The 14,582-nt window shown below is 50.6% G+C and overlaps 2 protein-coding genes across 6 annotated transcripts; one reads left to right on the plus strand and one right to left on the minus strand.

The window, feature by feature from the left end:
- Positions 1–153: 153 nt before the first annotated feature.
- ovch1 (ovochymase 1) lies at positions 154–3,714 on the minus strand. Of its 3 annotated transcripts, none has more exons than XM_077543303.1 (13): positions 3,549–3,714; positions 3,422–3,484; positions 2,717–2,900; positions 2,580–2,655; positions 2,181–2,370; positions 1,971–2,110; positions 1,730–1,880; positions 1,624–1,662; positions 1,334–1,556; positions 1,111–1,268; positions 950–1,048; positions 449–585; positions 154–377 (listed from the first exon to the last, which is right to left on the minus strand). In XM_077543303.1, exons 1-13 carry the CDS (start codon positions 3,604–3,606, stop codon positions 216–218), a joined length of 1,680 nt encoding a protein of 559 aa, XP_077399429.1. In that variant the 5' UTR covers positions 3,607–3,714; the 3' UTR covers positions 154–215. The 3 variants fall into 3 exon arrangements, with proteins under 3 accessions (XP_077399429.1, XP_077399431.1, XP_077399432.1); XM_077543305.1 differs by having other exon boundaries at positions 3,422–3,481; positions 3,549–3,691; XM_077543306.1 differs by lacking the exons at positions 154–377; positions 449–585 and adding an exon at positions 657–902 and having other exon boundaries at positions 974–1,048.
- A 42-nt stretch (positions 3,715–3,756) lies between these two features.
- On the plus strand, positions 3,757–14,551 carry LOC144034498 (UPF0606 protein KIAA1549). 3 transcript variants are annotated; one of them, XM_077543295.1, is made up of 20 exons: positions 3,757–4,248; positions 4,948–5,120; positions 5,297–6,472; positions 6,549–6,631; positions 6,985–7,284; positions 8,480–8,666; positions 8,741–8,800; positions 8,876–9,027; positions 9,095–9,272; positions 9,382–9,566; positions 9,629–9,834; positions 10,147–10,274; positions 10,400–10,584; positions 10,731–10,975; positions 11,047–11,182; positions 11,332–11,595; positions 11,665–11,726; positions 11,819–11,940; positions 12,105–12,262; positions 12,342–14,551. In XM_077543295.1, the coding sequence occupies exons 2-20, from the start codon at positions 4,991–4,993 to the stop codon at positions 12,561–12,563; spliced, it is 4,179 nt and encodes a 1,392-aa protein (XP_077399421.1). In that variant the 5' UTR covers positions 3,757–4,248; positions 4,948–4,990; the 3' UTR covers positions 12,564–14,551. The 3 variants fall into 3 exon arrangements, with proteins under 3 accessions (XP_077399421.1, XP_077399423.1, XP_077399422.1); XM_077543297.1 differs by having other exon boundaries at positions 10,454–10,584; XM_077543296.1 differs by having other exon boundaries at positions 3,758–4,248; positions 12,108–12,262.
- The last annotated feature ends 31 nt before the right edge of the window (positions 14,552–14,582 follow it).

Genomic DNA, 14,582 nt, shown 5'->3' on the forward strand with positions numbered 1-14,582 from the left:
CTAAAGTCAGTCAACGAAGAAAGTTTTGGGGTGATTTATTTACATGTCAGTCCAAAGTCATACACAGTGCGGAGTTTCACAGTTCTGTTCAAGTTCTTGATTTTCTCTTTTGAGAGCATTTAAGCCTTTGAAATGCAAAAAAGGAAAAAAGTCTTGGATTGGGAAATGACCTTTAATGCGTTTTGACCGAAATCCACACATGGTCGGTGGTTCAGTCACACGTCGCCTATCACCTCCTCAATCCACGAGGTGTAATCAGCCACTTTGGAAAAGATGGCCGGCTTGTTGGGGTCGCATTTACGACTGCCCCACGTGAGCAATCCGAACAGGAAGTAGGTGCTGTGCTTCTGACAGAACAGCGGCGCTCCGGAGTCGCCCTGCACAGGAAGTGACAGTTTAGCTGCTCAGCCGCTTTTCAAAGTAAAGTTGACAAAAGGGGAGGAGTTACCAAACAGGCGGCACTGGCCACCGAGTCGGCGCAGACATGGGCGTCGTCGACGAGGCCCCGGCCCCACCCGGCCTTGCACTCTGCGTGCTCTACAAGCGTAACGCGGGCGTGGCGTAGACGCTCAGAGTTGAGGGGGGCTGGTGAGATGAGGACGCCGTTAAGGTCACGAGCATTCATGTGGGTGTCAGACAGATGATGGGATCTTTTTCCCAAAGTGATTCCTCCCTTTTCAGGTCAGTGACCCCAATATTAGATTATTTCCCTCCAAATTGTGGGCCAGTTTCCAGGGGTAAAATGTAGGAAAATAATAACTAAACAGCACTGCATCTGCATCAAAAGAGGCCAGCCCACCAGGCATCTGCCCTGTATGCCAGATGGCCAGTCCAGCCGTGGTTGGATATATTTAACTTTTGCTATGTTCGTGTAGGCGGAGCTTTGAGTGGGGGTTCTTTCACTGTAAAGTACATGTCAGGAGCGTTAGCGAGTGCACATGGGCATTACCCGTGGCATATGTGGCCCCCCAACCGGCGCTGAAGCATCTCCAGCTGTTGTCCAGTTCCTCATCCTCCTCAGGCACACAAATCGGCGTCACACCGGCACCTGCAAATGAGACACGTTCAAGTCCGGGTTCAAGTTAGCCGTCACGGGATTATTAATCCTACCGAGTCTGGCGGGAACAGCGAGGCGCAGCATCGAAAGGTCATCTTTGGGAGGGAAGTCATCTTCCTGGGGCAGGTCAAAGACCCGGTCCACGGGGATGGTTTGGGACAGAGACAAGCCGATATCGTGACCTCCCAAGACGGCCACGTCCTCTCCGGCGCTGCACGGAAGCAAAGTGGCGCCACCGGGACACATTGCGACCCATTCTGGTGCTCGTCATTTTACCTGACTTTGCAATGTCGCGCGGCCAACACCCAGCGGCGGTGGATCAGAACCCCGCTGCAGTAATGGATGCCATTTGCCTGGAGGCTGACCTGCCAGGGCCACGCCCCTGGACACGCTTCCGTCACGTTCTCTGCCCTCGCCTCGCCGTCCTCCAGAACCCCAAGACCGGCAGGGCCCGGAAGGTTCTCGCAAGTAGGCTTCTGCCGCTTCCCGCATCGGTCATCTGCCGTCACACCGGACAGCGTTCACTTCAGCTTAGCCACGAAAGTCAACAGGAAATCAAAGCGTACCTTGTGCCGGCTTGGCTGCGTACGCCACATCCTGGTTGTCTAAAACGCATGACGACAGACGACTGTTGGAACTCAAATCGATGACGACAAAGCAAATAATTCTTACCGATGACGTCTGCGATCCACGCAGCGTGTCCTTGGAGTTTGGTGTACACACCAGGTTTCCTTGCCCGACCGCAGCCCACTCCCCAACTGACCACGCCCGCCAGAAGGTAGCGGCCGCTGTCGTAGCAAGACAGAGGACCGCCAGAGTCGCCCTAACGCACACGCACACACGTGTCAACACTCGAACACACACTCACTCGCACGCACACACACACACACACACACACACACACACAGATCACCTGACATGCGTCGAGTCCGCCCCCTTCTCGTCCCGCACAAAACATGCGTTCCCGTATCCTGCTCTTGTAGTAGCTCTGGCAGAGGTCAAAGGTCATCATGGTCACATTTACCTCCTGCAGTCGGGTCACACGTGGCCCATCTGCCGGGGAAGGGGAACCTGCTTGAGTTCTGATGGCGCCGACAGAACTTTTTTGCAGAGCCGCACTCACTCTCCCGCGTGGACCCCCAACCGGTGACGGTGCACTTCTCCAGCGTGGGCAACGGCGCCATCCACAAGTGGATGGGTCGCACAAAGTGGTCGAAGGTGAGCGGTTGCTCCAGCCTCAGCAGAGCCACGTCAAATTCTTTGGTACCGGAGTTGTAGCGGTGATGGCTCACAATTGCAGACACGCCCACCACCTGAACACATTTGTATTAACAACCTTCTCGAGTACCCTAACCCAGGGTGGGGGTTATTGACACTTGCACGCCTCCCAATTTGCTGCAATGGAAAAACTGTTAACCCAACTTCACTTTTTCCAACCCCAATTTTGTCATCTGAATGATGCGCTAATGCAAAAGCTAAGCTAACATCGGAGCTGCTACTTTTAGAGATCAAACAGAAGCACCTGCTGTCCGTCCTCATCAGGGTTGTCCAGGTCGTGTTTTCCCGTCACAGCTGTCCAGAAGGAAGCTTTGTTGTACCTGCGAAGATGCAAATATCAAAAGTGTGGTCGTAGTTGTCGTGGGTAGCAGCGGCCGGCACCTTCTGAAGCAGTGCGCTGCCGAGATGACCCAGAGGGGCGAGAGGATGGCGGCCCCGCACGCCGGCATGCCAGCGAAATGCAGCGACACCTGCCACGGCCATGAGTGCGCCCACGTCTCCTGACCTCCCACGATGCGCATCTTCACTTCTTGTTCTGCCACGAACGAGCGAACCCCCGCCAGTTCTGACCGCACGCACAAGCCAACGTGAGGAACCTCGCCATATTCATAAACAGTGGCGCCTTGACTTATGAGTTGAACCAAGCTCATTTACTCGCATATTAAAGCTATTTTCCCACATTGCCCAAAAAAAAACAACTAAAAACAGTTTGTTCATAAATAAAACAAGCACTTTAATAAATAAATAAAGACCTCTTTTTATAGAGTGGTGAGTGGACAAGCCACAACTGTGGTGTTGTATGAGCGCCTTTAAGGCGCGTGGCTTCCTGAGTGACAAAAAGGAACTGGACCAGTTGGTCCGCATGTGAGCATCTAGGTGTGAGTTGTGATTTACAGAAGTTCTTTCGGTATTCTCATTTCCTGCTTAACCGTCACGATTTCACCCCAGATGTCTGAAGCTTGCTCATAACTCTAATTTTGAGTAATAAAAGCTAAGCTACAAGTTACAGAGACAACTCGTGACTGGAAAAACATACGCAAGTCAAGCTACCTTTGTATGTTAAGAGATCAAAATGAGTCGGTTTACCGTAGTGTCCTGAGAAATTCCCTGAATGGTGCTTGCTTGGGGTTTGCTGTTGCACCGCTTCTACTGTCAACAACAGAAAGTGTACAATCAAACCAGTAACACCGACACGCGACAACTCCTTTCTCACCACAAACGACGCCAAATCCGGCCAGCACAACCCAGACGAGCAACAGCGGCGGCATCATGAAGGTCAAACGTGCGGCGTGACAAGGTCACTTAAAAAGACATTGCGCGCACCTGCGGCTGTCAAACAGCTGAGGGTGTTACCATGGAAACCGGACTTAAATAGCGAGGGGTCGTAGTGACGTCATCACTAGCAGGAAACGCTGCTCCGTTGTAACGAAGGTGACACGCCGCGCGGGGGCGTCCGAGAAGGACACTGGATTGTCCCACACGCGTGACGGGTCCGTGAACGCACGTCGGGTCGGTCGTGTTCGAGTGGGTTACAAAATTGGAGCGTGTGCACGCTGGTCGGAACCGGCGTGGACTGCGAACGCCTCCCTCCCTCCTTCGTCTTCCTCCTCCTCCTCCTCCTCCTCCTCCTCCTCCTCTTCCTCCCGTAACCTGGCTCGGCAGGCAGCCGGGAGAGGCGTGTCACCGTGGAAATTTTGTGTAAGATGGCAGGTAGATGCAAAGCGGGCTCGGTTCGGCTCGTTTCTGGCCTCGACATCTTTCAGCAGCGAGCATCGGTGGTGGCCGGTGACGTCACGCCGAATGGACCCTGATCGGATCGGAACCGAGGAAAAGCAGTCGGTGTCGCTATCAGGATGGAAGGCATGCGGGCCGCGAGGAGCAAAGATTCGACGTGAGAGAGGCCGCCGGTACCGGTACGTGCAGGACAAACCAGTTAACACAGCCGTTGAGTGGACTTATTGATTTATTGATTGAGTGATTAAATTGGAGCTCCCAGCGACGCTGTTTGGCGTCATGAAGGCAATTGAACGGGATTGATTGTTTGATATTTTTGTTTTTTTGTTTCATCTCTGACTGCAATGAGGATGTCATTAACACATTTGCGCACAAGAGGGGGAAATACAGTACAAGTGCACTGCAGCTTCATGGCAAATGTGTCTGATGATTTGGAATTCTCATTAACTTCATCTGAGGAGTCAACATATTGGAAGCAATTGAACTTCTTGCATTTTGAGTTGCTTTTTGATAGACAGAATTTCCAGTTTTCCCTGAAAATAGACTGGAGGCCACAAATAAATTTGGGACACTTCAGGTTAGGGCTGGGCGATATCACGAAATATGTAAATAGATATTTTTTTTAATAAAAACACACACAAACCGTCCAGTGCAATGACACAACAACAAAAATGGGGGCCGTACTAACATTAACTTTAGAAGTAAAATATTGTCCTGTGGGCCGCAATTGGACCCGAGGCATCCAAACATAGGGACGGCTTATGTAAACACTTGAAAGAATAAGTGCATTGTCTTTGGAGGAAATCTGATGTCGATATCCCGATAATGGAGACAGGTCAACAGGTGAGCGAAATGTAAGATTCGTTTTTGTGCCTCAGGTTCTTCTGACTCGATCACAGCGGTCGAGACAAAGATCCAAACATGGACCCGGTCACCCCAGTGGCTCCCAAAACCAGGATAGAACCCCAAACCTCTGAATGGAGCCTTACTGTCTTCTTGCTGGTCACCATGACGTTGGTTTCCAGGGCAACGTCCACATCGCCTGTTGGAGGTACGCTGTGACTTTACATAGTTCATAAAGCCACTGGATAAATGTTCTTAAGTGTCTTTTAATCAGTTGAAATGTGTTTAAAGTGTTTGGGAGGAGAAAACTATCACAAAAAATTGTCCCACCCTGAAATAAACGCGGGTTTGCTGTAATCGGAACATTAAATGTGCTTGTCTCAGGTGGGCCAGACTGGAACAGAACCTCAGGGTCTTCGTCCCCACCTTCTACTTGGTCACGCCCACTTTCGCTCAGACCTCCGGCAGCTAGCCCAGAGTCCGATTACCATGGCAACCGTGGCAGTCTAGCGGAGGATTCCGGTGCTCAGGGGATCCACCTGCTCCTCAAACCACCGGACCTCCTTTCCCCCAGCCTGACGCCGCCGCTCACCCCCCACAACCGTCCGAGCCTGGTTCCCCCGTCAACGTGGGAGCCCAGCAACTCCCTGGAGGAGGCCTGGGCTTCGGGAGACTACCTGGAGACGCTGTCCTTCGTTCTTCCCGATGGCGAGGACCTAGCCCTGGCCACGCCTCTTCCCAGCCAGCCTTACGATGATGACGATGGCGACTGGGCGCTCTCGTACGACGGCGCCTTACCCCGGCGTCCTACCCCGCCGCTGGACTCGCGCGTTCTCTTTTCGCCCTCGTCCACTGTCCACAGCGTCCCCACGCACACCCGCCAGGCCCACCCAGATGTCTTCCCTACCTGGGACGACGACTATGACCCCGAGGACTTGGCGCCGCTGCAGCCGACGGAGCTTCTGCTGCCCGACATGAATAGTTTGGAATACTACACTAACCTTTTGGCGAAGGAGAGGGTGAAGGAGGGTTCCCGCCCCCCTTTGGGAGAGCGGGAGGGCCAGGAGAAGCACGGGGTACACGTCCCTGAACCATTTGTCCCGCCCACATTAATCCACAACGAAAGCCGACCTGGGCATCCCTCTGTGCCGACCCAGGCGTCTCCGAGTTCTGCTCCGCCTCCACGGAGCGAGCCTGAGCATCCACTGGCAGATCCCACTCCTCGGCCGTCCCTCACCAGTGTGTCGGAGCCCCCGACGGTTGGCCTTTCTGCTCCAGAAGTAAAAGACGTCTCTGGGCCAAGCAAACCGCCTCTTAAATCCAACATGACCAGTCGGGTGCTCCCGCCGCCCCCACCGGGACCCCCCACCCGTCTCGAAAGACCGGACAGTCCCAGAGAGGTCACCGAAAAGCCAGGGAAGACCACCGCTAGAAGCTCCACTACCCAGAGGACGGCCATCAGCTTGACCCGAACACCCCCGGTGACCACGGCAAGGACCCCTCCTGGCAAACAGTACCTGTGCAATGTCACCAAGCCCGAGTTGTACCTGGTCAGAGTAGGTACGCCCACAGCGGGTCATGTGACCTCAACAATGGTCTGGCTGACCAAAACCTGACTAATGTGTGGTGTCTCCAGGTGGTGCCAGAGGCTCGGTGGCTGGGTTCAGTCAGGTGCGGGAGCTTTTGAGGAGACAGTTTAACCGCTCTGTGGAGCTTCAGGTACACAATAATATTTATATTTAACTGAATTAATTTAATTTAATAAAAAAAAAAATATATATATATAAAATAAATACTATGATAATAATTAATCTAAATATTTTTATTTATTTAATTAAATTTCATTTATACTTAAATTTTGAATTCACAATAGGAGAGAAGTTGGCGAGCATCAAGAAAACCAAGTGCAGTGTGAAAAGGCTTTTCATCAAACAAGAACTATTAGCCACTAACATACTCTATCATTAATTAATCAAGTCGCATTGAAGAATGTATAGAACTCAGCCATTTTGTTTACATATTGCATCATCAACCTAACGTGTCAAGCGACTGACAGTTCTGTTCTTCGCCAGTTCTTGAGAACTCCGTCCAGTTTTGCCTTCCGTGTCGTATCCGGACCGTTGATCTACACCGCCATCTCTGTCATCAATGCCCTCCGCCGACCGCAGCGTCTTTCGAGCCCGGTTCCCGCCGTGTCCACCCTCTACACCGTACCAGACGTCCGGTACCAGGTGCACACGGTGCTGCTGTTCGTTCCCGCCCACGTCGATGTCAGAATTTGCAACTTCAGTGAGCGCGTGGAGAGCGGCCTCATGATGGCGTATGCCGAAACTCGCCGACGCTCTTTGGAGTCGGGCGCCGTCAGCGTGCAGGTGAGTATCCTATGTACGAGGACTTCAGAGAAAGCCTGCTCGGGTCACATGACTTGACTCCAGTCAGACTTACTGTACACCGCCTTCTAAATGATTGTGCAAACTGTCATTCACTGTGCAGCACTGTAGTGGCTTACAGTTTTTGATATGTAGGAGGGATTCATTTTTTTCAGGTTTTAGGCACAAATAGTGGGCAATTACTTTGTAAAGTTTATCAAATGTAGAATTATTAATCGGGGGATATACATTATATTTACATACATGGGTTTGTTTCAAACCATTAAATTTTTTTTTAACAATTGATGACTTGAAAATTATGCTTAGTTTGAAAAAATCTGAGGAAAACATCATTTGCATAATAATTTGGAATGCGGTATAAGTCACTGAATTTAGGACTTGCTTGGCTAAAATTTTGAAAGACTCACTGGATATTCATGAGACTTGATTTGACTTTGTCTTGAACTTCTTAGCTTGACAAGTCTTGCCTTATTTTTGAAAATCTGCATTTTCAACTTAGTGTGCTATTTGTTGTGTTTTAGAAAGAAAAGTGATTTTTTGTTTCATGCGCTCAAACCCGACGAGCAATCAAACAACACTGGCGTGTTTGCATTTGATACCATAAATCATGATATATTACTCAATAAATTGGAGCATTTGGCCTTGAACGGGCTCAGGTGTTCACTAAAGAAAAGGAAACAGTTTGTGATGTTTGGTGAATTGAAATCAAAATGTTTGGACATTGTGTGTGACATCCTCCAGGGGTTTGTATTGGGATCAAAATTATTTATATTATATGATTCACCACAGTGAGAATATGTTGGATGAATCTAAATTGAATTTTTTTTTATTTGAATTTTAGACATGTTAAAACCATGTTAGAAATATCTTTGGTCATGCATTTAATTGATTAGAAGAAGAAAAAAAACGTGTTCATGGAGACTGGATTTTAAATGTGTTAGTACTGCAGAGAGAAAGTGCAAAGTGGCCAATGCACAAATATCTGTTGGGAGTGGGACTGAGCAAGATTGTATGACTTGACTTGGGACTTACTTGAAATTGAATGGCGACTTGCATGATTTTTGTCCCAGTAACTTGGGCCTAGCTTGAAACTAAGACTGAAGGCTTACATGTGACTCGTGCGACTGCCTCCCACCTGCACTCAACGATCCCTTTCCCCACCTCGTCTTCCGTCCAGCTGCTGAACATCACACTCAGCTCATTGAGGCCAGCGGCCGACCAGAAGCTTCCTGTTGACATCGTGTTCGCAGTGCGGGACGGGCGAGGCTACCTGCTGGGATTCGAGGTCAGCCAGCACCTGAGGAAGCTGAGCCTGGTGGAGTTTAGCTTCTATGTCGGCTTTCCCGCCCTGCAGATCGCTGAACGTAGGACGCAAAATCACACGTGTCTGTTTGCCAGGAAATCAGGATGACTTGAGCTGACTTTTATTCTGTTTCAGCGTTTCATTATCCCGAGCTAAACACCTCCCATCACCTGAGGTTCACGTGGGTCCGCACAGGTGAGCACACTTTTGTTTTGATGCGCTCATTCACAAATGCACTTGGCTTGATCGGGAACCTCTGGATACTTTCAGTCTTGCTCGGCGTGCCGAATCAGATCTTTTCCGAGCGAAGTTTTCAAGCTCGTGTGGAGCGACGCTTGGCCTTGCTGCTGGAGGAAGGAATGGGAGCGTCCAGCAGGAGGCGCTGGAGGAGAGCCACCGCCGCGGCCAACAGCAGTCTGCAGGTACACAGGCTTTCGCTGTCCTCATTCCGAGACAATCACAAACCATGTCTTCTTTTGACCGTCTCAGGTGGTGCGGGTGGCTCGGTTTTCCGGGCCAGAGCGCCCCCTGGAGGTTTTATATTTTGTCGAGGGCCCGGGAGGCACGCGCATACCGGCAGAGGAGACGGCAGAAACCCTGAACAGCTTGGACCTCCAGAGAGCCGCCATCGTCCTGGGACACAAAATCCAGCGACCGCTGGCCCAACGTGAGTCACCAATTTGGAAAACAGATACGAGCGGATGATCTGATCAACAAGTAGAAAGTAAAGTGCTTTTTTTTCATTTGTCCCTCACTTGTTCCTCTCCTGTCCCCAGCCGTGGAGACTGTGTCGGTCCCACCATCTGAGACCCAAAGCAGCAGTATTTGGCTCATTGTTGGAGTGATTGTGCCGGTATTGCTGGCCCTCTTCATCATCATCCTGCTATACTGGAAGCTGTGCGGCTCTGAGAAGTTGGAGTTTCAGCCAGATGCCATCAACACCATCCAGCAGAGACAGAAGGTAAGAAATCACCAATGTCACCTGTTTCCTGTCGTTCCCTGAAAGCGCACGTTGTCTCTCAGCTTCAAGCGTCCAGTGTGAAAGGCTTCGACTTTGCCAAACTTCACCTGGGCCAGCACAGCAAAGACGACATCATGGTGATCCAAGAGCCGGGACCATTGCCGGCGCCTGCTAAAGAGGCCACGCCCTCTGACGGCGGGGACCTCAACACTCCCAAATCCAAAGGCTCATCCACCAAAACCGGCAGAACCGCACGGCACCGTGGCAGGTCAGTCCTTTGTGAGATCAAAACCTGCCGCCCACCCTCAGAACTTTGTTGTATGGCTTCACTTCGGAGCTTCTTTTATCAGCACGGTGGATAAAATGGTGTTTGTCTGTATGTGCCCTGTGATTGGCTGGTAGTGATTGGCCTCGCCAAAAGATAGCTGGGATACATTTGAGCAGACTTGAATAATGAGTGCAACAGAGAATGGGTGGTTGAAAATAAAGTCGACATAGCTGGATTCTCACAATGCTCCTTTTAATTAGGCCTTCATTCTGCCCCTTGGAGGTGAAACACTAACATGGCGTGTCTCAACAGGACCAGCCAATCAGATGCCGATTCGGTTGGCAGCGACCAATCAAGCGGCAGAGAATCAGCAGAGGAGAGTACTCGACCAGCCGCCCCGCCCATGGAAGCCAAGCAGCATAGGAAGCCGCCCAAAAATGGTGAGAGGCTCATGATCATCGAAAAATAAGCTAGCCTATTGCTAGCTTCACGATTTTTAATTGTTTGTAGCGCACTTAATGCACGGTCCTCTTTTGACCTGGGACCTTCTTTCTTCCTCTTGTAGCTCCGTCGGTCGGAGATGAGCTAATGTCATCATCTTCCATCTTTGACCACGTAGACCGTCTTTCCCGCGGCTCATCGGATGGCATTCGGCGGCCAGCTGGCAAAGTTCAGCTCATTGCCATGCAGCCACGGCCCAGCACGCCGGCGCAACCCAGCCCGTCCCTCTCGCAGAAAGTCAGCACTGAGGTGAGCCCCGTCTTCATTTATTGGTAGACAAGAGGACAGACATGGAGACAGCAAGTTGGAAAGTATGCGGACAGAGACAGCAAGACAAGGAGACAGGATGACATGTGACTAGGAAGGCAGTCATTATTCCCACAGCTGTCCTCCAGGTGGCGCTGCGACACAAGTCCGAGATGGAGCAGCAAAGGAGTAAACTCCGGCAGCGCGCCAAGAGACGCGGACAATGCGAGTTTCCGTCCATGGACGATATCATGGACGCCTTTGGTGATGGACCGGTCCAGACCGAGGTGGCTCAGCGTCTCTACGGCTCGGCCCATGACCACATGGACTACACGGACTACGTCCTGCAGGCCGACACCCCGTCCCCGCCAACGCCCACTGACGAGCGGCGGAGGTAACGCCCAAGTCTCGCGTCCATTTCTCTGGGATCGATGTCACTCTATGTGCTGTGCTTTGTCCATCCAGAGGCAGGCGCTCCCCCCGAGGGCGGCGGGCTCCAGTGGGACCGGGAAGTCTTCCTGATACGGACCAGGACCGCCTGCTGGTGGACCAGGGCGCCACCTACAGGAAGTACCCGGGATTCAACAATGTGGCCTACATGGTGAGAAAGGGAAACTGGACTTGTATCAATCAAACAAATATTCCATATCTGTGAAAACTTCATTTGTGTCTCCTCACGTCCCCGCCAAGTGGCAACATGTCTCATTTTCAATGTTGGACCTAAAATTTAACCTGAGTCTCCTTTTTCAGTCGGACCCGGACCTGCCTCCAGACCCCAGGAGCCCGTCCCCCACCGATGAGGTGTTTGATCCCGACGCCGCACCAGCCCCGCCCCCATACATGCCACCGCAGCCCTCCATCGAGGAGGCCCGGCAGCAAATGCACTCCCTTCTGGATGACGCCTTTGCTCTGGTGTCTCCATCCTCGCAAGGCCTGAGCCCGGCCCTCCCTGGACCCTTGGGGAGGCAGTGGGGGTCTTATCCGGTGGGGCCATCCCACAGCCCCCTCTCCGCTGTGAGTCCGCCACCCCACAGCTTGCCCTTGTCACCTTCTGGCTTTTTCTACTTGCTCTTGTCACCGCAGAGATACGCCGAGCTGGGAGTTTCTCCGACCTCTGGCCTGGGAGCTCAAGGTCATCTGCAGAGGTAAGCCTAAACCCCCCCCACCCCACCCCTCTCCGTCCCTCCGGTGCTGTCACGGCAGCTTGTAACCAGAATGTTTTTATTGTTTCTCACAGACAGAGCTCGGGAGGCTACATTTCCAGCGGTGAGCAGCTGCAGGATCCCTTGTACTCCAGTAGGGGGCAGTACAAACAGCTGCCCTCCTCCTCCAGACCCAGACCTGTAGGAGGCAGCACAGGTACTGCACGTTTGAGTGCTTTGACAGAAATAAAGAAATAAGCCAGTAGGTGCCTATTAGGGCCCTTTTGAGTGAATTGTTTTGGTTGTGCTGTACAGAAAACTATGCAAGCAAATTAGCAATGACGGAATCGTGAGAGACTTTCATCGCTGTATTGTGTTCAGCAGGCGTGCAACTCCAGCACCTGACCCAGGTGGGTTTGTCCAGCCAGATCGGGGCCTACCCCGGCGTGGGTCGCAGCACCTCAGGACCCACCGGCTCTTGCTGGAATGAGCGACACTCGGACCAGGACCTGTCCAGACCCGCAGCCAGCAGGGAGAGCGTGAGTGTCATCGCCATCGATTGATCACTCGCCAAATGTCCACCCGTAAGCCACTTTCTGTTTCCTGTGGTCACGACAGGTGCTGTCCTTCCCCGAATTCTCGTCCTCACCGGTTTTCCAATTGCCAAGCTCTTCGCTTCGGGACCCGTCGGCGCCGCCTCTCCTCCTCACATCCCCGACTCTCGAGTACCTGCCCGAGGACGCCTCGCCCTCTGCCCACAGCTCGGCCTCCCTGATCAAGGCCATCCGAGAGGAACTTCGCCGGCTGGCCCAGAAACAAGCCGTGACCAGCTACCCCTAGAGCCCTTCCCCGCTTGACTAGTTTATCAGGATTGACTGGAACACCCGCTCTAACCCGTTACCCAGTCAATCCCCAAACCGTCAACGTAACTTCCGGAAATTTACAGGGTTTCATGTGTCCACCCGTCATCCTCAGTGTCCATTTGGACTGTGGTCAGTCGCCCCTGTAATGTTTCCTGAAGTGATTATTTCATCTTTCATCTTTTCAAGGGGGCAATGGAAATGCAAAATCTTTGGAGTAGATTTTCTTTTTTCATCCCGGAGATCTTCAGAGTCTTCCCACAAAATTGTCTCTCCGTTCTGGCTATCATGAGTCGACGTCCACCAATGCCCCCCACCCCCCCACACACACACAAAACATAAAGTCAACATAAATTGATGAAATAGAGCGTGGGGGTGGTGGTCCTGATGGCTCTTCCGGACCGGATTGTGATGCACGTCCTGACCTTCTGTGGTGCTAAGTGTCAATCTGTCGTCATCAATCACACATCTGCCTTCCACGCTCCCATCAGCCAGGGAGACCACATGTCCGTCTTAAAACCATCAGTGAGGCCTTTGGACTGGAAGTGCTTTCCAGTCCGGAACACTATTCAAATATTTTTATGTTGTGTCAAGAAATCCCAATGAGCACAATATTATTGTAGGGGTTTTACTGAGATGTTTATTATAATAGTAATAATATATATCAGAGATGGGATCAATTCACTTATGTGCAAGTCTGTCTTGAGAGTCAAGTCACCTTAAGCTGCAGTGTGTAGCTTTTTTTTTTTTTCAAAGAAAATATTTTTTTAATTCATGCCACTCCTAGAGTAGATGACTATCAGTGTTTTTTTTTTTTTTTTTGAATGATTATACTTTTTTTTTTGGGGGGGGGGGGGTCATGCATTTTAATGGCGGTCAATTATACACAGATTTCCGCTGTTCATGGACCTTTCCACCACAAATATTTTCTTACAACCGCCGATATTCCTGCACTGGCCCGCCTGGTGGTGCACTAAAAACCATAGAGCAGAAATAACATATTTTCCCAAGCTACGTAATTATAAACTCTGGTGTTTCTATAGCAGAAAATAATTTTACAATAATGACCTCCTCCGATGAATCCATCTTTTCTCCACACTGGCTGTCCTTCAAAGCAGAATTAACATGTTGAATCACACAGTGTGAATGTGGGTGTGGGCTAGGTATCGCTTGCCTCATATCAAAGCGACAGCTTAGTCGTTGTAATGGACAATTCCAGCATAGGGGGCAACAAAAGCTATGAACTACATCTTTACTACGGTCTGACCTGCAGTATCTGGTCTTAATAAAATGAGAAAATCGATAAAGGAAAATCGTATGTTTGCCAATTTATATTTGATTTACTAACTTGTGTGACTATAAAGCACCTCATAATGTTTTACGTCAAGTCACAAATACAAGTCTGTTTTTGTCAAGTCAAAAGTGACGAAAGCAGTGACTTCCGTCATGTCGAGTCAGAGTGGTGATGACTCGAGTGCCCATCTCTGATATATGAATAGATAAATGTTTTAGTCAATGTGTTTACGTTGAAGAAAAGAGACAAGCGGGCTACTGTCGTAAGGTCGTACTTGTGCTGTAGAGTTTGGCTTCCGTATATATATGTTAGCTGCACGCTGCTGTATTGGGGGAAAAAAAACTGCTAATTGCTAGCTTTCATGTCATGGCGGCTCGGCTCAGTGGAGGAAACCAGTCCGCATCATAAACCGCCTCTGAACCAAAATGTAAACCAACAAAACTGAAACACGCCTGCAGGCAGATGAGATGGAAAACTCGCGTGGTTCAATCAAGACTGGTTCATCTCTGCTGATTGTTGCTTTGATGTTGTGATGACTCTCCTCGCCAATATTGACGTCTGTCGCTGCAATGTTTCCGCATGACCTTATTGTTTGAGGCTTTCAGTCTGTTAGCATGCTGCTAATGTTAGCATGTTGCTAAAAGCGCTAAATAGAAAATTATGTCAGACTTTGATTTGCTTCCAGAGTGTATTTTTCAATGGCAA

Source organism: Vanacampus margaritifer, chromosome 15 (genome assembly GCF_051991255.1).
Source record: "Vanacampus margaritifer isolate UIUO_Vmar chromosome 15, RoL_Vmar_1.0, whole genome shotgun sequence".
Taxonomy (NCBI): domain Eukaryota; kingdom Metazoa; phylum Chordata; class Actinopteri; order Syngnathiformes; family Syngnathidae; genus Vanacampus; species Vanacampus margaritifer.